The 27,857-nt window shown below is 34.9% G+C and overlaps 1 protein-coding gene across 3 annotated transcripts in view; it reads right to left on the bottom strand.

Annotated features, from left to right (window-relative positions):
* Positions 1–27,857, bottom strand: part of SPEN (spen family transcriptional repressor) — a 74,054-nt gene that overhangs the window by 21,493 nt on the left and 24,704 nt on the right. For 2 of the 3 annotated variants that reach the window (XM_033114528.1, XM_033114530.1), the window contains 3 exons: positions 27,056–27,532; positions 3,761–3,921; positions 2,329–2,529 (listed from right to left, as the gene is read on the bottom strand). In XM_033114528.1, the coding sequence (XP_032970419.1) occupies positions 2,329–2,529; positions 3,761–3,921; positions 27,056–27,532 (839 nt within the window). The remainder of the gene's footprint in view (positions 1–2,328; positions 2,530–3,760; positions 3,922–27,055; positions 27,533–27,857) is intronic. The other variant, XM_033114529.1, reaches the window with a different exon arrangement.

The raw sequence follows: 27,857 nt of genomic DNA, 5'->3' as shown, positions 1-27,857 counted from the left end.
TTAATCAGCTTGACTGAAACAAAGTGTTCAGTGCCAGCCATTGGACATTTTAGTGCCAGCCACTGATGACGTCAACGCCAACACTGGTATAAAAAAGGCTCAACTTGCTGAGCTATTGAGTGAACTCAGCCAGAATACCTCTCATTCCTTATTCCAGTCTCATAGCTCTAGTGGTAGCTCAGCTTAATCTTACCAGTGTCATCAAAGAATATGCACTTTCACAGAGAGGGTGGACCCAGACACTGCCCAAAGCATATATACCTGCCTCTTATGTTTTCATTATTATCTCACCGGGGTAGATCTCATTTCAAGATCAACTAGGTCTTCTTGAAACTATCTAACTAATAGAGGGCACATATTTAGGAATATTTCATTTTAAAGGGAGAAAAACTAAAAAGAAAAGAAAAAAATCATTTGGACATATTTTGAGGGTTGTATTCCAAAAGGCAGAATCAGAAGGACAAAGCATGATTTGCAACCATTAAAATCTGTATAACAGCTTCATTTCCACCAAAAGGCTCAGTAAAAATTTCAAAATCTGAAATTCAGTTTAGCAAAGGAAAACAGTGTATTTCCACATGTAATTTAGTCTTCATGACCATTTTAAGACTTAACGCCCACATTTCACTGAAAAAACTCTTTTGTCCTGCAATTTCATGTTTAGGGGATTATAACACTGCACATAGGAGTAAGAAAGCACAGTCTTCTTTAGAAGCCATCAGGGGTCTATCTGCAAAGCTGGGTTTCTTGGATTTGGATCTCTTTAATTCCACGAGGTCTTTGACCTAAGGAAGCAACCAGCTCCATACATTTCAATACAAAACATGTATGACTTAAACCATCCAAAAGCATAACTCCAACCAAATCTCCATACTCAATTGCTTGTTCGAACATCGTTTCATGTTGTCCCATGTGGAAAAAGTACCTTCAGCTTTCCTATGCTTGAATCAACCAAATTTCTCAAAATCCTCTCTGATAGGTGGTTAAAACCCAATTACATCGTGGGTATTAAATAATTAGGTAAAATGCTTTTTACAGCAAAAATCTCAAGCTAGCCCCACCACTTGATAATGACCCTGAATTAGATGGCTCTAAAAACTTACATAGATTATACGACATTCTAAATATTATTCCTCAAATCAGTTCTGACCTATTCCAAATGTTCCTCAGTTGCTCTTAGCCCCGTAGAACTGAGGACAGTACATCTCAAACATGGCAGAAAGGTGGGATATGAAGGCATAACCTGTTATATAATTCCTTTGAAAAGATAATATTCCTTTGAATTCCTGTTTTATCACCAAGTCATGCACATTTTGCAGTATTCAGTCTAACACCTATGTGCCTATTTTAAGATACAAATAACATTTTCACATTCTTACCAGGGAAATTCTATTTTTCCCCTCTAAATTATCAAATAAAATGAATATCCCAAGAAAATGAGTTATGTTTACCATATAAATTCCACTCAAAGTCTTAGTCTCAAAGTTTAATTGTCTCACTATGTAATGTGACTACATAATTCTAACGTTTCTATTCATTCCTCTAGAAAGTTAACTCACAGCTGCCTTAAATTAGGGGGTCCCAAACTTGAGTATGCAAATTCTGAACCAGTAAACTGGGTTAAGGTCAGAATCTACATTTTAAACAAGCACTGCAAGTGATTCTGAACAGGAGAAACAGACCCAAGCCATCCCTGAGAAGACTTCCTGCCTTACAATAGCTCTTACAGGTTGGTTCAAGCTAATTAAATGTCCCCTTGAAATTCTCAATGGGTCGTACTCATAAGACTTAGTCCTGCTTTTTTGTCACTACCTTTCAAGGTCATAGAAGCTAGAATAACAGATCCAATTTGTGCTGGGCATAATGGAAATAAAACTGGTCTAACTAGTCCCTTGAACTGATACAACAAGTAGTTTGTCTTCTAATTCAGGATAATTCTGTTGTAATTCTCCTAGGAACTATCTCCTTACCTCGATCAATTTAATCCTTTTGCGAAGACAGGACTCAACAAGGGGCTAAACTCTGCCTGTCATACTCACTTTAAAAGTCAGCATTTCTCCCTTATAGAAACAAAACAATTTTACCCTCTCTAACCAAAACAACGTATTTTATTAATTAAGTTGAATAATAAATATAACCACTCTTTAAAATAGAAGGTACTAGAGGGGTGCGGGAGGGAAGCAATAAATAAATAAATAAATAAAATAGAAGGCACTAGTAGTGTGTCAATAAATAAATCTGTAATAGTGCCCACATTCAGGAGAATAAGTTGCCCTTTCATAGGCTGGAATACAAATTACACTAAAACTCAGCTTCTTTGTCTCTTACCTGGCCCTATCCAAGCTGTTACTTCAATCTGCATGCCAAAGAAAAGTTTTCCTTTTGATGCAGTCAATGCTTTTTCTTGGTCCTCTTGCTGCCGGAAGAATACCAGACCGTACCTCTCTTCTGAAGCTCCATGTATCTGCACTGAAGTCACCTTTCCAAATTTCTTAAATTCATGGAAAAGGCCATCTTTAAGGCTTGTATCTAAATACCCAAACAAAAACAAGTTGCTTATTTTTCTAATTTAGTAACAAGTAAATAAATAAGCTACTAAATCATTAGCCCGATTTTTGACCTAAATTCTAAAAAGGTACTTTGGAAACTACTGTACAATTCTGAAAATAAATTGGGTGTTAGGAGATTTATTGATGATTTTTAAAATCTGGAGTATAGTGTAGGGGGAGTTCATTTTGCTGCTCCTACTTCTGGTTATGTTTAAACCTCGTAACAAAAACTTCATATATAAGACTTTTTAAAGATTTTATAAAGCCATACTTCTGGCTTTCTAAGCATCATGTCAATGATAAAAATGTGTGGGAAATGGCATGCAACATGCTAAACTTCGAGACCTTTTACAGATGAATCATACCATCTTGTATTAATTTGCTTCATTATAAAAATTAAAATTGTATAGAAAGACAAGCCAATTTACCTCTTGCCCATTCCTAAATTACCAAGTAGTCTAAATCAAAAGCTCATCAGCATTTGTGTTTCAATATCTCTATTCACAAACTTGGTATGTAGGTTTTATACACTGTTTCATAAATAATTTAATCACTGAAATGCACTTAGCTAAGAAATACTTAGTTTGATCTCTGTTGGTTTGACCATCTACTAAATGTTGTTTATATACTCAATATACCTATTGTAGGAATAACAGTATATTATGGTTAATTCTCAATTAAAAACATCAGGAATAAAAGAAAGACTATAGCTTTATTAATGACTTTCCTCATTTAAACTGTTAGTATTTTGAAATGGGTTTCCTATCATAATTTTATGCCTGAAGTTATTTCACGTAACACAGGACTCCAGACCTGTATAATAAATCTAACTGAAAAGAGTATTTCTACAATTTCATCATACCAAATTTCCCCTAATATCCAAATATTTAATCCAGAAAGCATATTTATTCAAAAATAAACCATGCTTTCTTTTATAACATGCACCATACAATCTTTATGTGTTTATATATATGCACAGAACATGTATACTGTATATGTATGTGTATATAATAAGTACAAATCAAATAACATGCAATCTTTGTATATATAACCTAGAAACCATATAAAGTTATAATAATCATTTGCTTTTTTATACATGGCATTAAATATTAATGAACCATGAAATATTACTGTCACTAAAAAGTACAGAATTCAAGCTGCTCAGTCTCTCATTCCCCAACAGCAGCAGAGATGGAAGGTGCAGTTTTTACCTGTAGAGCGTACTGGAAGATTCTGAACCTTGATCCCAAAACTTTTACGGGGTTCATCTTTTTCCAGGGATGAAAGCAACTGGGAAGTGGGTGCGGGGACTGCTGCAGATTGAACTGAACGGGCTGGAGAGTCATCACTTGAAGTACTGCTGGAATCAGTGCTGCAGAAGGGCAGAAAAACTTCAGTGAAAAGACAAACAGAAAATGAGCAGTATACAAGACTTATTAAAATCAACAAGTAGCAATAATTAAAAGGTCTAAATTTTAGGTCTGAGATTTCAGGACGCCTTTCCCTTTCCACATTTTTTTCATATTCTACCTTCAAAGATAGCAGAAGACAGCAAACATTGGCCTAAGAATGTGGAACCGCCACATGCCACCTAAAGACAAATGTATCATTCTGTGCAAACTTTGAACAATTTTTTCCAAATTAAAATAATAAACACAATTCACTTAAGGGTAATAATGATAGAACAGTGAATATATGGATTTTGGATTCAGAGATCTCAATTCAAATCTTGGCTCTCACATACAGCTTGCATTCTTGGACAAGTTAACCTGTTGCTAAGCCTCAGTTTCCACATCTATAAAATGAAAATAATAGGACCTACCTCATAGTGTTAAGAATTACGTAAAATAATCCACAGGTTTACAGAGTTTGGAATACGACGACATTCAATAAAGGAAGCAGCACTGCTCTGTTGTTATTACTACTACTTTACCTCATGGGTAAATTAAGTTTTAGGGAAATATAAATATCCAAAGTAATTTCCCAGGTAATTTTAATTTAAAAATGTTAAAGGTCTAATGAATAAGTATCATTAAGTTACTTGAGTCTTGCTTGTTTAGGCTTTCTCTCTGAATCGTGTGGGAAATGGAAGTCAGTGAAACTGAATTGATTACTCTTCAGTTTAATACAACCCTCAAATGAAGAGACAGTCAATTGAAAGACAAAGAGAAAATATTACCAATATGGTCAGATTAAGAGAGAGAGATTTTAAACAATTTATTATGCTTAAGGACTGTGAGAAAATATAAAATTTTCTTCAGTACTCCAGGTGCAATACTACTATGGTTTTCAGTCCTTTTTTTAAAAAAAAATTTATTGGGGAATGTTGGGGAACAGTGTGTTTCTCCAGGGCCCATCAGCTCTAAGTCATTGTCCTTCAATCTAGTTGTGGAGAGTGCAGCTCAGCTCCAAGTCCAGTCGCTGTTTTCAATATTTAATTGCCGTTTAGTTCTTTTATAGCCTTCTCAAATAGATTGATAAAAAGCTATTCACAGATTCTGCTATTTACAGGTTTCTGAAATTTTGCTTCATACTCACTCCTTCCTGTTGTGGAAGGCTTATCTCTATATAACTCTGAGGGTTAATCCACTTTAAGCACACTCACTAGAGGAAAAACCGGATGGATGGTTTTTGTCATTTGTGCTAAGACTACAGCTCTTGTATCCAAGACGATCTGTAAGTCAGCCCGATTAATAAATCCAACCCTAGGATCTGAGACAAAATTGCTATTGCTTTCTTTTTTTAAGTAAACAAATAAATACTATAAGAAAACGGAGGTATAACTAAGAATTTACACAGCACTTTTATCTTTCTTTCACATGCTAAGACAAAAAAAATGAAAACTTCATGAGATTATCAGAGCTTTCTGCAGTATGAAACGTAAGGAAATAACCAATGCCAGTAAGAGCCAAACGGAAATATATGAGTCACAAAATACAAACTACTAGGGATAAAAGCCTCCAGATAGAACCACAAGTCATCGTTGTCAGGCCACCTATAAATCACTGGGCTTCAGTTTTCCCAACTGTAAAAATAATTTTCTTTTCTAGACCATACAGCAAAAGTAGTGTTACCAGTACTAAGTGAATAATAGGATACTATATTTTCATTCAAATTAAGGATTAACAAAATTAATCTGTTTTAGCAGAAAAGGAGAAAAACACTTGTTATATGTATTAAGCACTCCAAGTAATACAAGACTATTCACAGGGCCACCAGATGCCTACAGTATAGAATATGTTGTGTGACTTATCAACTTAATTCCAATGAATTGTAAAATAACCATTAAGGAAAATCCATTAAGTCCAATACTATCAAAATTATATACATCAAAATTCCTTAGCCATGGTGGGTAAATAAATAAATAAACATGGGCAAGAGCAGAATTTCCGGCTATTGTAATAATGAATGAGGCAGCAAAAACAAGTTCTATATGTCTGTATTATAAAAATGGAGGGGAAGATGATTAATCAATGGTAACAATGATTTTAAAGTACAAAACAGTGATAGAAATTAGATTTGTTATAAATGTCATCAACTATTGGTGAATTTCCCGCTACCACACCAAATTTGAAACAAGATGCAGAATTTAACTGGCAGAATTATCTGCTGACCAATTTGAAGTGATAACTAGAAAGGGGGAAAGGTTTCAAAATGAATTATCAAATGATAAAATGACACAACTTTTGAGTCACATTTTGATATGCTAACCTAAACTGCAATGTACATTTGCAATATAGTCTATTAAACGTACTGTGGATTTTAAGATCCTGAATCAATATGGGGGCACAAATTTAGACCCCTAAATACTTTGCAATCTTACTAACCTGACAGAAAGCCCAAATATCCAGAATGTGTCAATTTTAATTTTAAAAATTCTTGTTTTCATATTCACTGAAGAATCACAAAAGTTCACCAAAACATAAGATCTATAGTACTTAGTTGTTTCTTGAAAGGCAAAAAGTAGTTAAGCAGAAGCTATTCCTATCTAAATTGTCTTAAAAGTACTGATGATGGCGTATCAACTAATAGTTTTAAGAAAGTGGACTTTAAATTTACTTGGCCACATCAATATTACATTGTCAACATCAATTAAAAGTTCTAAATCATAAAGAACTTGAAAGAAATTCAATTTAAAAGAAATCTAGCTACACTTTCCCCCAAAGCACATAAGACAATAAAGGCTGAATGATTTCCTATATGCTTATAAATTTAAATCAGGATTACTAAGAGAACTAAGAAGCAGATCTGATTGAATAAAATTTCCATAATGACGAAATATAATAAACTAATTACACAACAATTCTTGATAAGCAAACAGAATATGGGATGCCAGGATTCTCTTAAACCAAATTGTGGCGTCAAATAATCAACTATCCCTACAGCCACTTTATACACAGAACTACAGTGAACTTTTGACTCTAAACATCGAAAATGTCAAGGCATTGGATATACTATTTATAAGATGACTCAGGACTAAATTTGTTCACATACAATAGTAACATCCAATGAGTGACTTCTATATCTGTGTCCCTGTATTATTTGTAAACATTTGAGTATGATAAATATGTACCTATGTTGGGTTCTTTAAAACTCGAAGATTAAAAAGTATTTAACCAAATTAAGTTGAGAAACAAAAATCTGGCATAAATGGATTTTTTTAAAGGAGCAATTAAAGCAACTAGAAAACTTTGCAATTAATACAGTTAAGAGGGCCCATTTGTTAAAAGCAGATACAATCTCAAGTGACAATTTTCCAACAATCTCTCATCTTCCATCAGGTAGCTAATAACTTTTTTTCTATATACATAATCAATATATAAGCTTGAGTCAAGAGGGAAAAGATGCAAAATGCAGATTTTCTATCAGGTTTGGGCAATTCAAAATATGCCCACTGCCCTTGGTGCTTCCATCAAATGAGGGGGTAAAAATCATCTAATTTATTAAATGGAAAATACCACCATACCAGATAAAAATCCCCCTATATCCAATTTTTTACAGGTCCAAATTTTCAAGACGATCATATCTTGTTAGTGCAGCAGTTCTCTAAATGAGGTTTGAGGTGCTGTGGGGGCTCCGAGGTCCTTTTGGGGGGCAGGTCTGTGAGGTCCTCCCTATTTCAATTACATATCTGTGTGAGGCCAGATTTTCTTCATATGCTTCACACAAAAAACATAATCACGGTTTGAATACAAAAATAGTTACGAGAACCAAACTATTTTATTAAATCAGACATTAAAAAGATTTGTAAAAAGATAAAACCATGCCACTCATCTCACTCTTTTTTGTTTAAAAAAATAGTTATGTCATAACAGCTGGAGATCTAAAATTAAAATTGACTAGAGGTTCCTCCTCAGAAGCAGACAACATCTTAAGGTGGACAGTTCTCCCAAGATCATGGATGAAGAGCTTCATCTCCAACATGAAACTTTTTTCATTCATTCCTTTTGCCTTTTCTCTACTTGCCTTTTCTCTGTTAATGCACAGGAAGACAACGCTCTCTCCTAAACTCTGGCAACTGCTGCTAAATCTACCGCTAAGGCCATAGAGGCACAACAAAAGTCCCCAGACTTTCTTGCTAAGGTAGTTTTAAATAATAGAATTGCTCTGGATTACTTGTTGGCTAAACAAGCCATAAGTCTGTGCCATAGGCCAATACCTCCTGCTGTACCTGGATCAATACCTCTGATATTGTAGCAAACACAAGAAATTAACAATCAGGCTAAATAAAACAGGTTAATGCCACTTCAGGTACATTCTTTGATTTCTCTGGTACCAACTGATTTGGTTGGGAGTCCTAAAGAGCAGACTTCCGTTTCTTGGTATTGTCTGACCATCATCATTATAGTATCCCTGGGTCTTAAATTCGTGTTTGCAGCCATCAGCAATACATCAGATAGTCTCACTGCACTTAAAGAAACAAAATGAACGATAAGATGAACAGCAAAAACAATTCTTCCATGGACCTGAACAATTTTTGGTTAATCTCTCATTTACTATATAGGATGAACAAATGGGGGCAGTTGTTAAATCAATTAAATAAGGAAGCCATTAGACAGGTGATTCTAATACCTAAGCAGCTTGAGTAAGCAAACCAAAACCTAAGCCTGTAAATGTCTCAAGGTTAAGAAATCATACCTAAGGACAGCCAATCACAAACAGCCAATCACACCTTTCCAAATAAGGCAAAGGCTTACGCTATAACTGATCAAATAATTTCCTTGCTTTGCTTCTGCTTTTTTTCTATATAAGTCTTTCCACTAGCTCCTGTTAGTGGAGTGCTCCTAACCACTTCCAGTTTGGCAATGCCCTATTAAAAACAATTTTTGCTCAAATAAACTATTAAAATTTAAAAAGGAAAGAAACAGTATGTCAGATGAATTAGATAAAAATTTCAAATTCAAAGTTTTAATTTCTAATATGGCAAATGTCAATAGATATTACCTAAAACAAACCAAAGCTCAAATATTTAAGACTGTAAAAAGGTCCTGAGCCCAGAAAGTTTAAAAAAACAAACACTAGTAGACAGTCTGACGTGATCTCATTTTCAAATCTGCCACTTCTGAGGCAACCTATACTAAGTCGCTGTATTTTATAAGAAAATGAGGAAGGAAATAACTGCACTGTGTGATCTAGTAAAGCACCTCATTTTGCCTCTCTAAACTTTAATTCCCCTACTGGGTTACCAGACCTCATGACCTTCTTTCAAAGGACAGTCCTGCTAACTCTAGGGTTTTATGACTCTCCACCTACCTCCAACCTTCCATCCATCTTTGATTAGCTCTCACATACATACCTACAGGGTAAAATCCACATTCTTCACCAAGGGAGAACAGACCCTTTAAATCTTGGCCCTAACTAGCTGCTCCTTCTCATTCCCTTGTTATGACCCTCTTACCCTACCCACTAATGACCTAGCCACACAAGATCATTAAACCAGTTCCTAGTCATGGGTGCCTTTAAAAAAAAATAACTATTAGCTTTAAGGCCTTGGTTAAATTAATTCCTCTCTAATCCTTAATTTTCTTACATGTAAATAGTGATAATACCTACCATTTGTGAGGGGCTTCGGTGAGGATTTAATGAGTGAATGATTATAAAGTGCTTAGCATTCTACCCAGCACACAGTGAGCATATGAGAGAGAGCTCCTGTCCACACCCATTCCTGGGGAAGACACCTTTCTATCCCTGTTTGCCTGCCCTGCCTTCAAGGAATTAGCTCCAATGTTAACCTCCTGCTCCGCAGCTGTTCCTGACCTCCCACCCCACCCTACAGTCTTCACTGGTTTCCTAGCTATGTGCTCCTGAGTCTTTTACTACAATGTCTATCTCAAATCCCTTCATTCTGTATCATAACTACTCATTTATCAGCCTCCTGAAAGTCCAATACCGGATTCATCTTTGTAAACGTAGAGTCTAATATGGTGTCCAGTGTGTAATGGATGTGCCTCCAATTATTGACTTGAATCGTACAAGTGACTCAAATTAATGCCTTGGGAAGTACACCACACTCCGTAAAATGCAGGTAGTAACTAAACTCAGTATCTAAGAGTGAAATTAAAATTTCTGACAAAATATTCCTTTGTTGCAAACTGCAAAATATTTCTTCTTTAATGTTTTATTAATTATTCAAGAAAATAATGGCTGTTCTAAGGTTCTAGAACTTTATCTGACACATATGAATAACTTGACTGAAAAATCACTGATATCTATAAAAAAACACTTTATGGATCCTATCATCTAGAACTTTGTGGAAAATGATTTTTAAAAACAAACATTTTCTGGGATGAAAGCAAAGGCACAATTAAAACATACAACAAAAGAAAATGTGTTAAATGTCTAACAAAATCCAGTATCTTTGGATTCACTGTTCTATTTCATTCACAAATCCAATCATTGCGAATACCTATATCGGACATCGGTGGCTTTCAATGGGGACCATTAGCGGCCCCTGCCCACACACACATTTTTGGTTGTCACAACTGTGAGGGGGGGGGGGGGTTGGGGGGTGAGACTTACTGCCATCTAGTGGCTAGAGACCAAGGATGCTGCTAAATATCCTACAGTGCACAGGATGGCACCAACAAAGAATTGTCTGGCCTCAAATATGAATAGTGCCAAAGTTGGGAAGGCCCACATTTATTTCTTTGACTGCTTTCCCTTCTTTTGAAAACATTATTTTAAGATGCAAATCAAACATGGAATCCTTAAAAGAGACTGTTTTCCTTATTATTAATGCATCACTTCATAAAAAATCTTTGGATAATTCTGAAACTCACAGAAAAAAAAGTGAAGAAAAAAGATCAAGTTCTGAAAATTAGACTACTCAAGAGGAAGCTGGGATCTGAAACATTCTGGTGTGACTTGATTTTGGAAAACATGACCAAAAGGAAAACAGCAAATAGCTTTCTACTATAGGATGCGGGCTTCACTGCGTCAATAGCAGGATGAAAGTACTTGTAGACAAAACTTTTACATTTTAAACAAATGATGGGTGAATTATACAGTGTTGCTACCCCTACTCTAGTAAGGTTTATATCAATGAAAACTATTCCATTCATACTAAAATGGTTTCTTGGTTCAATAGCTTTCTTTACCCTCAACCCAGGGATTTAAGGTGGTAGTTTAGTATTATAGTTAGATTTTTCCCCACCAAAGTACCATGTTCAGACGAAACTAGTAAAACTCCGATTTTTTTTTTTGTAACTTTAAGACATTTAAAATTTGCCTTAAAAAATGATGATCAAACTCAACAGCCAAAAACAACCAACCAACCAAACAGATGCAAAAATGGGCACCTGAAAACTTGAACAGACATTTCTTCAAAGATATACAAATGGCCATAAGGCACATGAAAAGATGCTCAACATGTCTAATTTTTAGGGAAATTCAAATCAAAACCACAATGAGATACCATTTCACACTCATTAGGATGGCTATTACCAAAAAACAGAACATAACAAGTGTTGACAAGGTTGTAAAGAAACTGGGTCCCTTGTGCATTGCTGCTGGGAAGGTAAAATGGTGTAGATACTGTGGGAAACAGTATGGCAGTTTCTCAAAAAATGAGAATCACCATATGATTCAGCAATTCCACTTCTGGTTATGTGACCAAAAGAACTGAAAGCAGGGACTCCAACAGACAGTTGTACACCCACATTCATCACATGTTTAATAGCCAAAAGGTAGAAGCAACCTAAGCGTTCACCAACAGATGACTGCATAAACAAAATGGGGAACTGACATACAATGGAATATTATTCAGCCTTCAAAAGGAAGGAAAGTCTGACATGCTACAACAGGGATGAATCTTGAGGACATTACGCTAAGTGAAATAAACCAGTCACAAAAGGATAAATACTGTATGATTCAATTTATGAGGTAACTATAGTCGTCAAATCACAGAGAGAGAAAGTAGAATGGTGGCTACCAGGGGCTAGGGGAGAGGAGAGTGGGGAGTTGTTGAATAGATACAGAGGGACTATCAGTTTGGAAAGAGAAAAAAGTTCTGGAGATGGATGGTGGTGGTGATTGCACAATAATGTGAATGTACTTAAAGCCACTGAACTGTATACTTAAAATGGTTAACATGGTAAATTTTGTGTTATTTTAATATACACACACAAAGATGACCTAACAAGTAAATACAAAGTGAGTTGTTCTTCTCTTTGTTCCTTAGAAAAAGGTGAGAGATTCCAAACTAGCCAGTTTGTAACTGGCTACCTGCTGCTTTCTGTCAATAAGCTTCTGCTGAATCAAGGGGCCCCTTGTCCTGGTTTATGCAGGTGAAGTTCCTCAAAAATGATTTCAGAGAAATGAGTCAGCTCTAACTGGTGATTCTACAACTACTGCAAAAAAAAAGGGGGAAAGCACTCTGGTTCTCAACTGTATAAGTGATAAATTAAGTTCTTTAAAGCCAAAGTTAATGAAAAGTTGTCAAAATTTATCAAGTTTAGAATACTTACTGAGAAAAACTGTATTGATATATTAAAGAGCAAGAATGTTTTTTGATTATGAAACCAGTATTTTAACTTCAATTTTGTACTGGTCCACAGATTTCTTCTATCATTAGAAACTACAAAGACTTCTACGGGAAAAGATCTGATTAAAAAAAAAAAAGAAAGATAAACTCAGTTAACTAAAAAAAAGAGTGAAACTGACAAAAGAAGAAAGCTTTCTTTTATTAGACAAAAGTAGAGGCAGAAATAGAACCACAATCCACCAGCAGTAAGTTTTCTTTTTGCTGCCATCAGCTTTCATTACTGATACTTTTTTAAAAAATCAGTAATTTATTTCCTAAGGATTTCTAAGTACACTAGAAAATCTAGACCTCAGAAATTAACTTTTCTTGAGTTCTAGTTTCCATCAAGCTTTCACCTATGAGCATTTATAAATACCAAACATGTCTAAACTTTAGACAGGTACTGGCTCCACTTTATAGGTAGTTAAGAGAATAAATAGGTTTAGAGTTCATAGTCACTAACGTGGTCGATTCAACCACAATAATGAAAATTGGTTCCATTTCTCTTCCTATTCTGAAGTCCAATAGTTTACATAAATTGGAAAAAACCAAAATTATTAAAGACTACTTTTTAAAGAGTACCTCATTTTAACAGATAACTGAGCTTAAAGATACTACATGAGGTTAGCTTGCTCAGAAAAGATTAAGTACAAGTAACTCTTTGGGATGCAATTAGAACTGCAGTTAATATTTTTAAGCTTATTATCTTTGAATGGGGTTAAATGAAAGGAACATGTTAATCTATAGGATGACTGCTGGATAATTAAACTTACCCAAAAAAACATGAAGGAATATTATTCAGTCTTAAAAAAGTAATTCTGACATTTGCTACAACATGGATGAATTGTTAAAACGTATGCTAAGTGAATAAGGCAGGCGCAAAAGAACAAGTACAGTACGATTTCATTTATGAGGTACCTAGACAAGTCAAGTTCACAGAGACAGAAAGCAGAAGGGGTGATTAACGGGGACTTGGAGAGAGAAGAACGGGAAATTGTTTAATGGATATAGAGTTTCAGTCTGGATCTGGTTGGCAGTGATGGTTGCACAAGGTAAATGTACTTAATGCCACTGAACTGTGGCATAAAAATAGTAATTTTTATGTTATGTATATTTTGCTATAATTTTTTTTGGCATTAAAAACACAATTAGGTGGTTTCAAAACATATTGTTCTAATAGAAAAAAATGGAAATAGCTATGCTCTTGTTAATCTATTACTAAGAATCATGAGGCTTATTTTCTGGTAGGCTTCAAATGGCTCTAAAATTCCCTACTTAACTTTAAAACTTATAAGATGATGGACTAGCAGAGAGATCTAGTCACAAAGTGCTGCTTACCATTTTATGTTCCAATTTTGGGGGGGGAGATATGTGATCAGATTCTGTTAAGTGAAAAATTGTAGGTAAAGTGAAAAAATTACTTTTCTATATATTCTCACTGTGTCCAAAACAACCTTGGCCCAGAATACTTTTAGCTTAAATTCCAAAGAACCTGGGCCCACAGAGTCATTACATTCTTGGCAATCCCTTAAAACTGAAAACCTGCTACTCAACTAACTCAAACCAAAAAGCACCAAACACACATGCTCCCTGAAAGTAATAAGCAGATATAACATGGCTGCCTGAGAAACAAGAAATCCTTCTGTGTGGCAACACAGCCTTCAGAACATCTAAGGGATGCCTCACTCAAGGGACAAGCGGAGGAGAAATCTAGGAGAAATCTAAACTATCAATTATAACAGTGTGATTTTCTCATTTCCTTAACTGAACACAGTATGCAAAATCAGATATATTTCTTGTATGAATAACTAAAATGTTTCAAAAGGCATAAACCAAGAAAGCATACAGATCAAGTGAAAAATTGTTTTATTTTGTTTTTAATTCCAAATAGTTACATACAACTGCTGTAGCCTTTACCAAACCCACAAGTAAATTTGAACTTTGGGTTTTGCCTTTTTCCAATTTCACTTTCATGCTATAATTAATTATATCTCCTTCCTGTCCAGAATAAAAAAGAAGTTTCTCACTTCTGGACTCGATTAAGGAAGTGCTAGACCCAAGGTTAGAAGGGCACCTAACTCCCTACCAGGAAGCCTAAAGCCATCTACTATTTAGTGAACTTATTTATTTATAAATGACGTGGAATTACTCACTAAGAAACTCCAGCCCAAGTCGTTCTGCTTATACAACTCCTCTGCAGTTTCTTCCAGTAGAAACAAACTCAAAGCTACAGTCCAAATGGCTCCAACCACCATATGACAGAGCACATTTGGAAGGCTAGTCTGCGCCTCCCTCCACCATTGAAAATAACATTCAAAGAATCATAGAAGTCCTCAGTTTTGGTTACGTAAATCATGTCTAGAAGCCAGGTGTCTATTAAATGTGTGTCTTACTCTAATTCCAACACCAGAATTCCACTACATGTTAATAGACATTTTTTTTTCCCAGTAACCAGCTGGAAGAGAACACTGACATAAGCCATTAGAGTTCCTCATTAGAATAGACACATATTAAACCTCTATCAAAAGTATTAGCCATCACTTAAAAATTACCTTCAGATCAAGGGTGTTTTTTTTTAAATAAAATAAAAATTGATCTGGTTTATTTAATTTTCTTCTTGGGGAGTAAACTAATTTATTTAGGGGTTTAGAGATTAAAGTTTTTCAACAGCTAAGACATTCCTTTGGCCACCCTGGAAATCAACATGCATTTTAGCTTGACCAATATCAAATTTGTTAAAGGTGGAATCTGGAAGTAGCTCAGTCTACACTTTAGGCTTAAGCATCCCAAAGAGTCTTTTTTCCATTAATCCAACATTTCCAAGAGAACAGAAGGGTCTCGAGAATTAAAAAGAAGGAAAAAAAAAGAAAGAAAAGAAAAACAATGGATTCTATTTAAATAAAATGGAAAGCACTAAGTGGATGCACAAATTACTTTGTGACACTGTATCTTGATAGAGTTTACTTCTAGAACAGTGCTGTCCAATAGAAATTTACTAGAAGCCAAAAATTTAATTTAAAATTTTAAGTAGCCACACTATAAAAAGTAAAAACAGGTGAATTTTAGTGTTTTATTAAATGTAATATACTCAAAATATTTCAACATGCAATCAACATAAAAATACTTTTTTGCTACATCTTCAAAATCCAATGTCTATTTTTTATAAACAATTTTATTGAGATATAATTTCACACCCTAAAACTGACTCATTTAAAAGTGTACAATTAAAAGTTTGCATAAGTCAGACAGAAAAAGCAAAGAACCATATGATTTCACTGATATGTGGAATATAAACCAAAGACAACAAAAGAACAAGACAAATGAGAAACAAAAACTCATAGACACAGACAATAGTTTAGTGGTTACCAGAGGGTAAGGGGGGTGGGGGGTGGGAGATGAGGGTAAGGGGGATCAAATACAGGGTGATGGAAGGAGAACTGACTCTGGGTGGTGAACACACAATGGGATTTATAGATGATGTAATACAGAATTGTACACCTGAGATCTATATAATTTTACTAACAATTGTCACCCCAATAAATTAAAAAAAAAAAAAGTTTGCATCACCCCAGAATGAAACTTCATACCAATTAGCAGTCACTATTGCCAATTCTTGTCCACCTCCAACCCCAGGCCACCAGTAATCTATTTTCTGTCTCCATAAATCTACCTATTCTGGACATTTCATATCAATAGAATCATATAACATGTGGTCTTTCGTACTGGCTACTTTCACTTAGCATGTTTTTGAGGTTCATCCATGTTATAGCATGGATCAATACCGATGCACAGATGAGCTAATTTTCAAGTGCTCAACAGCCACACAGGACTAGTGGATTCAGTATTGGGCAACCGACTTCTAGAACCAAAAAGCTCCCCAATAAACAAGCATTACCATCCTCTAAATAAGAGACCATGTTAATGCTTAAAGAAATGCCATTTATGAGAGGTTTACCACATTTAAAAATAACGATTATAGTATATATAAAAACCATTAAGAAAAACTATTATCAGGGTGTTATCTTGATAGTCACATATATTTCTCATTATAATTACAGGTAGTTCCAACAAGTCAGGAAAATGATACCTACAAGCACACATTTCCTCTTTAAAAGTACAGAATTACTTTAAAAAAAAAAAAAAAAGTAGAATTTAGTTCCAGAGTACTTACCACTTTAAACTTTAAAACTATCTTTGTTGATGATTTAAAAAAAAAAACCAACAAAAAGCCCACCATCCCTTGTTCGGGATTACACCCACAATTCACACAAGTTAAAAAAAAAAAAAATTTATGAAAGAAAACCAATAAAATGCATCTAAGCCATCAAAAATATTTTTTTAATTTAAAAGCATTAAGAAAATCTCAAATGGTTATTAATATTAACTAAGCCAAATTCTAAGCCAGCCCTATTTTATTAAGCTATAACAAGTGTTTTCCCACCTGATTCTCAGAATGTAATTTACTACCCTCATCTTAACATATATTTCTAATCTCTTCTACACCAAGAAAAGTTTTTAGAGTATGACTCTGAGATTCTTAGGAGAAACCAACTCTATTTTGCAAAGTTAATTTTAAAATATGTTTCACTTACTATTTTGTCTATCTGGAAAGAAGTTCACTTAACACACAAAGTGAATTTGGAAAGATGCTCTATAGCGGTGACTTTATACAATTTCTAGCAGCAGTTAAACTCTGATAGCATATAATTTAATGAACGGCTAATAATTTAAGTAAATAAATTACCAGAGGGTGCTCTTTCTATTTCTCACAAGAGAAGCAATCACAAAACTCCCCTTTATTGATAAAGGCAATCAATCACTTGGTTTGAACTCTAAGACACAGGTTTTTTTAAAAAAAAAAAGTAAGGGGAAAGTGTCTGTGACGAAATTTTGGCTAATTCTGAGCTTTAGAAAATGCTAATGTTTAATTTATTTTAAAATGAGAATACCACATTATCCTTTGTTTCTTGTGCATGAATGATTCCTTGTTCAGGGCAGAGTGAAATTATACCACGGCTTCTGAGAATGACCATAGAAAGCCTCCAAGTGAAGACAACCCAAAAAGGGTAAAAGAGAAGAACAAGATCACCAAAACTGCTGAGTAAACTTTTACCATAAGTAAAATAGACTAACAGAGGTTTCAAACTCATTCTGAAAGTTTAAAACACAAGCAAGGCTATGGAAATTTCTATTTTCTATATAACCCTGGAATCAAAAGACAAAAATAAATGTACACTTTTATTTGTGGCTTCAATATTTCTTAGTGACTTCTGGGTGTTCCCTGATCAGAAATTAGGCCTTGTTTAATCAGTTAACTCCCTTATTTCTCAAAGAGGCAAACTGAGAAAGAAGCTCTTATTCACAAAGTAACCATGACACTAAAAATTTGTAATTAAAGCAAAATATTGCTTTTTTTTAAGAGTTTGCTTCCAAGTCAAATACAATTTGGTATAGCATTTTTAATTTTAAAAGTTGTTACTCAGGACTTTAATCTGAAGTACCTTTTAATTTTTAAAGCAACATTTTAAAAAGTTACATCAAGATTAAATTAAAACTCACAAGATACCAGGTCACAAGTTTACCCTAAGTCTATTTTCATTCCTTCCACCTATCAAATCAAACCAAAATATACCCCAGCACAATCCAAGTGGAAAGAATGAAAAGGGGCATTGGAGAGACAGGACTTTACCTCAAACAGACTAACTAATAAAGCTCCTGGGGAACTTTGGTAATTAATTAATAAAATGTTGGTAATTTTTTATCACCAAATGCAGACCATGTTTGTGACGTACCCAAGCAGTGGAATGGCAGAAGCTGTTTTTCAAGCCTTAGGTTCTAAAGGGCAGAAGACAAGTTACAGTTAAAGCAAGGGAGTAACAACAGAAAGACGACTGAAAATAGTCGAGTTCACACCAGCTTCTAGTCCTCCCCTCCTTACTGTGTCTGCACTGCCTCCTCCCCGGGAGCAAACCCCGTTGAGAGAGCAGCCAATTCTAGCTGCTCCTCCCTACAGCCTGCCCAGTCACAGAGCACAAGCCTTCCTGGTCCCCTCACTCTGCCCCACCCCCTGGGCTGAGGGCCGGGCAGAAACTCGGGCAAAATAAGGAAGCCTCTGGGAGGTGGCAAGCAGCCAACTCAAACTGGATGATTCCAGATTAGGCTGGTTTGAGTCACAAACAAGCAGTTCTAAGCTTTCCCCACAATATTTAGACACATTGACTACCCAGGCGGCACACAAGCTCTCATTTGCTCTCAAAGCTAAGTCTACCTAGTTGTCATTTCCCGACCAGCAGAGGATCTTAAATGAAAGCAGGGTTCCTAATACAGAGCAAATTTGGGTTAGCTCAGCACTTGTTTCCAAAACTGACTGCCTATTCCATATAGAACCCTAATGCTGAGAACACCTACACCTCTAGAAAGCCTTATTGAAATGCTGTACTTGACAAAACAATGAAAACAAGAAAGGAAACCGATCTATTTATAGATCTCCATAAAGAAGTTAAGCCCACCAGGGCAATCAGAAAGCAAATACTTCCATTTTCCATATTTAAAACAAAAAAGGCTTGTCTGGCTAATACGACCCCAAAAGACAGAAGGTTGTACACAGGTTATTGCCCAGTAATAAACTATACCGCAGCCTAGAAAGGAATGTGTTACAAAAATGTGGGCTCAAGTGATCTCTGCACTTTGCCTGCCACTGATGGAAGGAAAAAAATACCGTGTTTCCCCGAAAATAAGACCTAGCTGGACAATCAGCTCTAATACGTCCTTTGGAGCAAAAATTAATATAAGACCCAATCTTATTTTACTGTAAGATCTAATGTAATGTAATGTAACATATAATATAATAATATAGTATAACATAACACAATAATATATAATACCGGGTCTTATATTAATTTTTGCCCCAAAAGACACATTAGTGTTAATTGTCCGGCTAGGTCTTATTTTCGGGGAAACACGGTATTACTAATAAAATAAAATAAAAATATTATATAAATATTATATATACACATATATATATATGTACACAAGTACATACACACATGTATACAGAGGGTGCCAAAAAATGTATACACATCTCTTAAAATGTGTATACATTTTTTGGCACCCCCGGTATATACTTATCGCCAAAGCATGTACTGCTAAACATTTATTCCATGTTGCTAAACAGCCCCAAAATTGCATTAAAGTAAGGAGCAAATGCTGCTTCTTTTGCAAAGTAACAGGTACTTAACAAGGCAGCTACTCAAAAGGAGATGACTTCATGTACGTTTTAAATCTAACAGCTTTCTACAGGATTGCAGCTACACCAATGTACCTGTTGTTCTCCTTTTTCCACCAACCCCTCTCCCTCCAAGTAGGTAACTTTTTAAAGAACTTTGATACCAGTATTTCAAGGAGAGATACTAGTTAATCATATAGTCGATAAAACCACTAGTTGGCTTTTATTGAATTCCATCACAAATAAGAGTTGCAAATTTCAAGATAAAAACTTCATTTAATAGGTAGAAAGGTCCAGACCAATGAATACATTTTAGTCATAACACTGATTTTCAGCAAGACATTCTCGCTTTTGAAATCTCAGATAATTTCAACTATCTGAAAAAGTAAAAATGAGGCAGGACAAAATAATAAAGCAGGCAAAGAATGATTGTGAAATACAGAAATAAATCAGCTATTTAAAGCAACATGGTATTTTACTTAGGTTTAAAATTAGAGTGCAAATATTTTCATTTTAAATGAAAATAAGGGGCAAAAAATAAAGAAATATCCTTTCTAAGAATATTTATCATCTTTGACTTTGGCCTCTTAAAAGGCTTAGAAATAACTTTATTGTTCCTCCTGGAAAGTCCTCTGCTCCCAAAACATGGACTTCACTTGTTATACCCAAAATCAATAAACATCTAATCACTGATTTTCATTTTAATTAGCATAATTTATGTTTCAATGGTTTCTGGGCACAAGTACCTTCTCTTTACACACTCAAAAACCAACAACAAAAAATCAATTTAAGTGATTTATCTCAAACTGACAGGTATAAACAAAGGAGCAAAAAGGAGAAAAACTGGTATTATGCAATAAAACCAACTTAATTAATTTCTACTCTCACTTCAATCCTATGCAGCTATAATACAAACAGAAGAGTCAGGTTGAAAAGAATCATCATTTCTAATCACCAAATACAGTTTATTTCACTTATATCAACTTTTTCTAAGATTAAAAGGCATTATTTTTAGTGGTAGTGACTTTCTTCTGTGAATACAAACTATTTTGACCCGACAAAATATATCTGAGAAAAAGAAAGCACAATGTGGGGCGGACGGATGGCTCAGTTGGTTAGAGCACGAGCTCTGGGCAACAGGGCTGCCAGTTCTATTCCCACAAGGGCCAGCGAGCTGCGCCCTCCGCAACTAGAATGAAGTCAATGAGCTGCCGCTGAGCTCCAAGGAGGTCAGATGGCTCAGATGGTTGGAGCGCGTGCTCTCAACCACAAGGTTGCCAGTTCGACTCCGGCAAAGGATGGTGGGCTGCGTCCCCTGCAACTAACAAACGGCAACTGGATCTGGAGCTGAGCTGCCACCCTCCACAACTAAGATGGAAAAGGACAACTTGACTTGGATGGAGCTGATGAGTCCTGGGAAAAACATACTACTGTTTCCCAATAAAAAGTACTGGAAATACACACTGTTCCCCAATAAAGTCTTATTCTCCTTCCCCAATAAAAAAAAATATTTAAAAAAAAGCACAATGCAACAAATTTTTATCTCCAAATGAATCCAGAAATTATCTGCCTATTCTTTATTATAGATCACTTTTGATGATAAAAATTCAGACAAATGTATTTTTATGATTAAACATTTTAACAATCACCCAAAAAAATCACTATTAATTCCTTTAACATTTTAAGAATTGCCTTTTACTTCACATATGTATTAAAATAAAACTGCTGCCATATCTGACAGTGTCCAGCACTTAATATAAATCATAGCAAATTGTATAGACAGGTAATAAAATGAGCATTCCTTCCCCAATCAGCATTCTAAATAAGCACACTTACACTTATTTTTACAAAATAAGAGAAATTAAAGGTACACTGTTACTATCACTTCTACACATGCAATGCCACCATTCCCAACGGTTTCCCCCTCTCACCTTTTCAGTCTTATCCAATATCCTTTCACAAGGTTGCAAGATGACAGCAATTTTGAAAGATTTTCTACATGAACTTGAAAGGAAATTGTCTCATAACTAAAATAAATGAACTGCAAAACTCCCTCATCAAATCACAGACAAAAGGGCATTTGAATAAAATCCCCCCTCTAGGATACTATAATCTACAATGTCTGGATTGTTCACAAAATGATTTGCAGAATTGGCCTTTATAGAAAAAAAAAATGATTATTAGATTGGAAGCTTTCATGCTAACACTTTTTTAGTTAAAAGAGCCACAATTCTTTTTAACTATATCTGTTGTAAAAATCCACAATTTGTTCAAAATTGTAATTACTGTTTATAATTCAAGCAAAATAATCTTAAACTATCTAATATTAGAAAAAATGAGTGAGGTTGTGGACAACTTTTGATACAATTCACTCAAAACATATAATTTAAAAGAAATACACAAGTTCTACAAATAATACCAGCAATAAGAAATATTTTTCATTTCTCTTTCAATAAAAAGAAAATTATTCTAATGCAAAGCTAATATACTGGAAAAGAGAGGGATAAAAAACACGCAGGCCATGCCCTATCATGATACAGAGTCAGAGTGAACAGTCTAACTGCTTCAAGTTCTACATGCTTCATGTTTACTTTTTTTAAACAAACATCACAAAGGCTCTTTCCCATGTCAGCTTTCCTGCCCCGGAATTGTTTTTGTGTGTGTCCCTCTCTTCTCCTTACTGTCCCCCAGCTTCTTCCTTGTATCTTCCAACTTATATGACAATTCAAAAGATACTCTAATAATGTAACAATTATACAAAGAAAAAATTCAGAAAATTTCATCAACATTATTTAAATCAACTTATTCCAATTTTTTAAATCTAAGAAAGGTTGCTCTAAAATTCTGATTTCTTCAAATAACTAAGCACAATTTAAGACCACATGGCTTACTGAAAGCCACAGAGACAAGAAATAATGAAATGTCACCCACTATAGTTATTTTCATGTAGTTATCTTATCTTTGCTTACTGTACTCGTTTTAAGGGTTTCCACCTAAATGCTTATTTCTGTGATTAGAAACAGTAAAAGTCTGTAGTTATTTGACATTTTCTTTAGACAAACCAACACGTGCAGAGGAACAAATAGGAAAATGCTAACCAGAAGCCCAAAAATATTTTAAGGGGGCAGAATATGGGGCTGCCTTTGGTAAAGCTAGAAAGATGCACCTAGCCATAGACACCTAATTTAATTACATGGTAACTCTTAATTAGACATATGTAGGTCTTGTTTTGGATTAGCCATAGTCAATGGTTAATCCAAACTAGTTCTATTCTTGAGGCACCATACAACCTACTATTTTATTCCATAAATTTGGTGCGCGAAAATAGCCCTATTTGTTAACTAACTAAATGGATGGCTGAATGTACTCAAAAGTTAACTTTCACCTAAAAAGAGATTTAGAGAAGTAGCCTATTGACGGGGAGGAGATGGAACAAGAAACAATTTTGGATTATCCAAATCTCAACTCCCTTCCATTACCCTTTCATCCATTCTCTCCGTGCCACTGTCTCAAGTCATTCAGTAAATCTTTATAGTGTGTAGAATCAAGGGCTAACTGCAATTACAAAGGTGCCAGAAACCCTTTGCAGCAATCTGGTGAAATCCATGGACCATTTTCAGAATGCTTCTAAATGTACAACGTAAAATAAATAAGAATAAAAAGGAAATCAATTACATTGACACAATTATTAAAATGTTTAAATGTTTGTGATACAGTAATACATGTCTTTACTGACATTAAATAACACCTAACATTAAGTTTAATAACTATTTCCCATAATAATGAATATAAGCCCAATTTTGAGATATGTGCAACAATAAATTACCTGTGGATTTATATCGGTAACAAAGTACCTCATACTGTTAATATTACGGTTTTGTGTTGCCTACTTTCGTAATAGAAGACAATGCTTAATTTCTGTTACAGGTTAGGGGGAAAGATGTAATTTTTTTCCCTCCATCCAAGTTCAGGGACCCTGAGACAGCCCAGTCATCTCTGGCTGTGATCAAAGTAAAAAACTGGAAAACAAAGCTCAGTCAAAACCATTTTAAGATACAGGAAAGTTTGTGAACTAATTTAACTTCAACAAATCCTTCAATTCCTTTGGCCTGAATTAAAGAAAATTCTTACAACATGATAAGGGGGCAAAAAAATTCCAGTAATAGGAAACTACAGAAATAAGGTACATTCACAATCTTCAGTCAAGGGCTTTTAAAATAAATGCTTTTGTGAAGTTTATGTAAATTTTTCTGTTGAAAGTATAAGTGACTCCCTAAATGACCATGAGAAAGACAGACATACAGCAGCACAGAGCTGCGTACAGGAAAATTTATACCATTAAGCTCCAGTTCTTACCAGTTAAATACTGCGAACAGTTTTGCAAAAACAGTAGGTGTGACATTTATAAGGACTTCACAACTAGACTGCCATTAATTCCATGTTTACTCATTTGAAATGCACTGCTAGGATTCTATTCACAAAAACTGTAACGATTATGGGGGATGGAGGGTGAATAATTTCTCAATCAGTCATGCAGAGAGAATAGGAACCTGTTTCTATAGATAAAACCAAGCTATATTTTGTCTACTATAAGGCATTAATTTTAAAACATTTTTTAAAGGACTTGGAATGTCAGTTTCACAATCATTAACTTTAAAGATTACAAACTTATTTCTTCCAAAAGGATATTGAACATTCTGAATCTACATAATATCTCAAAATATTATACTTTGAAGTCAACATAATTATAGAGGAAAGAAGAAATCTGATAAAAGGAAGGCTGAACCCAGGGATAATGGACATGCTCCAAACACCAAAGGATTTTATTTCTGTGTACTTGCTTCAATCACAATATAATGACCAAATCTTTTAGCTATTCACATCAGTTTTGCTTTATCCTTCATGTTAACTAAGAATTATGTATCAGTGTTTGTTGTATCTCAGAACTGTTTGTGGAACATGCACTCTGAGGAAGGCAATATACTAGGCTCTGCAGTGTGCACAGACCTGTCCTGTTGTTACAGAACAGTACTGAAAGACCCATCATTAAAATTCATTGTTTTTCATAAAACAACAAAATCTGATTCTTTATATCTCTCCACTCTCATAGTCCAAATCTTCCTTCTCTGAGTGACTGAAATAGCCTCCTAACCAGAATCTCTGTCTTTCCTATTCTAAGTCACCAGATGCCTCTTCTAAAGCACAGATCTCAACAAGCTATCTCCCATCTCAAAATCCTTCAACAGCTCATCTCTGCATAAAGAAAACCCAAAATTAGTGTGGTTAAGTCATTCTAAATTATCTGTTCTCAAAACATAATTCCACCCACTTTTATATCTTCAAGTTGTTCCTTCTGCCCACCATGTGCCCCGTCTAGCCTAAAACTCATCTCTTCTTGCTCAAGTCCTATGTATCCTTCATAGCCCCTAAGTGTGAATCGGGGAGCTGACAGAAGAGGAAATATCCTCTATGACTGTAATTTCGTCCCCCATGTAGATTTTCTAAGTTCATCTGCCTTTATCTTTGTGGCAGTTATCTTTCTGACTATAAATATTCAGAGTCACACAACTGTTTTTTTTGATTATGTAAACTGGGAACATCAAATTCATTAGATCACCTCTGGGTTCAAGCTTTTGAGATGGCTCTGAGCAGATCCCAAACCAGATCACAAACCACTGTAACTCGCACTACGTACCCTGAAGGCCTCATATCATGTTTCTCCTCTAACTTCAACACCTCCCCAATTGGTTGGCTTTTCAATAAGTTTTGATCCAAGGGAATGCAGCAGCATCCCTTTAATGAGGGAGGTTTGGGGAAAATGACTAAAACTTGAGTATCTTAAATAATTCTATGTAGAAGGTGGGACATGACAGGATTTTACAGTCAGTTTACAGAGTTCAAATGAATCTTGTCAATCATTTTATCTCAATAATACACCAAATGAAGCCAAGAAAAGTTAAGGATTCTCATCCATGTCACAGAGCTGCAAAGCTAGGGCCAGAACCTAACTCGCCTGATTTCCTAAACTAAGTGCGGTTTCATCATAATATGCTACATCTTCCAAAATATTTTAAATATATCTAGATAGATGTATAAAATGTTTCCATTTATTATTTCAAATTAGAAAATTTAGGAGGCCTAAAAGAACCATTCATCAATGACATGATCATTTACTTTTCTTAAATTAATTCTAAGCAAGCAATACCAAAAAAAGAATAATAAATAATTAACCTGGGCATTTTAATCAGGTCAAAGAATTTGTATCCTGTAAATTTAAAATATACACCACCTAAAGTTACAACTAGGATATCTAGGATTAGCAGGTTGAATAACTGGAAATGGAAAATGCTCAAAGACTATCAACATTTGAAGTAGGAATAATAATAGCTAGCAATTATTTAAGGCAGTTTTTACTTAACATATATGGTTATCAAGCTAAGCACTTTATGTTCATTTTTTTCATTTTGATTTTCACAATAACTTTATAAAGCAAGGTTCTTATAAAAGATGAGAAAACTGAGGCATAGAGATCTTAAATAACTTGTCCAAGATTATGAAAGTAGCAAACTACATTGTCTACCTAGATCTGTGACTTCAAGATCCACACACCTAACTTCTAAGATGTTTCCTGACAAGCTTATCTTTATTATTTTTCATTTTTAGAATAAAACTCCTTTGTAAAACAATTCCCAAATAATGAAATTAGCTTACTCAGCCTTAGTGAACAACAAAGTTACAACCTGAATTTAAAGAAAGCTTTTCTACTTGAGTTTATAAATTGGCTACCACATTGATGTTTAAATGTATTCATACATTGATTTAGTCATTTATAATAAATGTTTCAAAAATATATTTTACCAATACATCTTTAACCAGTTTTTACGAATTTTCAACCAGAATTAGAAATGTTAGTACTATAGAGCTGAGAAATTTAAAAATTTAAAGAAATACCACATTTTGAGTAGCACAAGATCTGCTTTATAGAAAACAGTTACCACTTTTCTTCCTTTGACAATTTTAATATTGAGCATCTGGACGATGAAATAGTATCTGCAAATCATCACTTAGCTTTGGGTACTTGACAGAATGGTTAATTCAATGGTCACACACTGTTCAAAGTTTCTTAATTCATCATATACATAATCCAAGATTACTCTTTTGAAAATACTACTATGCTAAAAATCATTAGCATTGATCATCAAGAATTTGTGACAATTTATTCAACAGCTCGTCTGTTAAAACAAAAGGCTGTTAACCTACCTGTCACTGCTGGTACTACTGCTGCTGCTGATTGAGTCACTACTGGAGGATCTACTCCTAGAGCCGCTGCCGCTAGGGGACCTTGTGGGTCTAGACGCTTGGCTAGCCAGCCTTTGAGGAGACTGATTTCTAGACTGGGATGAATGTGGTGACCGACTCCTGCTGTGCTGGTAATTCCGCTCTGGCCTTCTGCCTCGTACCTCCCGGGTAATATCATCCCTGTAGATATCCCTGTGTACCACACTGGGCAGTGTAAACTGCTCCCGAGCCCTAGGTTCGTATCGGGGGTCATGTGCATCGAAACGGTTTGGACTTCGACTCCGAGAAGTATAATAGAGCCCAAGTTGTAAAGTCCGCTCGCGAGGATCTCTATAGTAATCCTGATCGTAATGTCTTGTCCGATCAAATCCTCCCGTCCCCCGTTCATGGTGTCCATAGGCACTATGTTCATAAGCACGCTCCCTGTTATCTGAAGCCCTGCATTTAGGAGGGGGGAAAAATATTTAATCAATCAGAAAGGGGCAAGCAAAACTAAAAGCAAGTCATGCAAACATTCACTTCAGCATTGTCTTTGTCTTTGCAACTGGTCATTTTATAAACAGCATTAACCGACTTAATAAGCAAACACTAACAAGCTTAATATTTTACTTGACTCCAAAACTTATTTTCACAGCTGAGCAATTACTGTTTTAACTGTTTACTGGGCTTTCATGACTAGTATTCTGCAAGTCAGTTATTTGCTCTTTTTATTAGGCATTTTCTGGCATACATACAAAAATATACATATGTCATCTCCTCTTCA

The sequence above is a fragment of the Rhinolophus ferrumequinum genome, chromosome 9, assembly GCF_004115265.2.
Source record: "Rhinolophus ferrumequinum isolate MPI-CBG mRhiFer1 chromosome 9, mRhiFer1_v1.p, whole genome shotgun sequence".
In the NCBI taxonomy this organism is placed as follows: Eukaryota; Metazoa; Chordata; class Mammalia; order Chiroptera; family Rhinolophidae; genus Rhinolophus; species Rhinolophus ferrumequinum.
The sequence above is the reverse complement of the archived record's forward strand: the minus strand, read 5'-3'. Positions and strand labels throughout refer to the sequence as shown.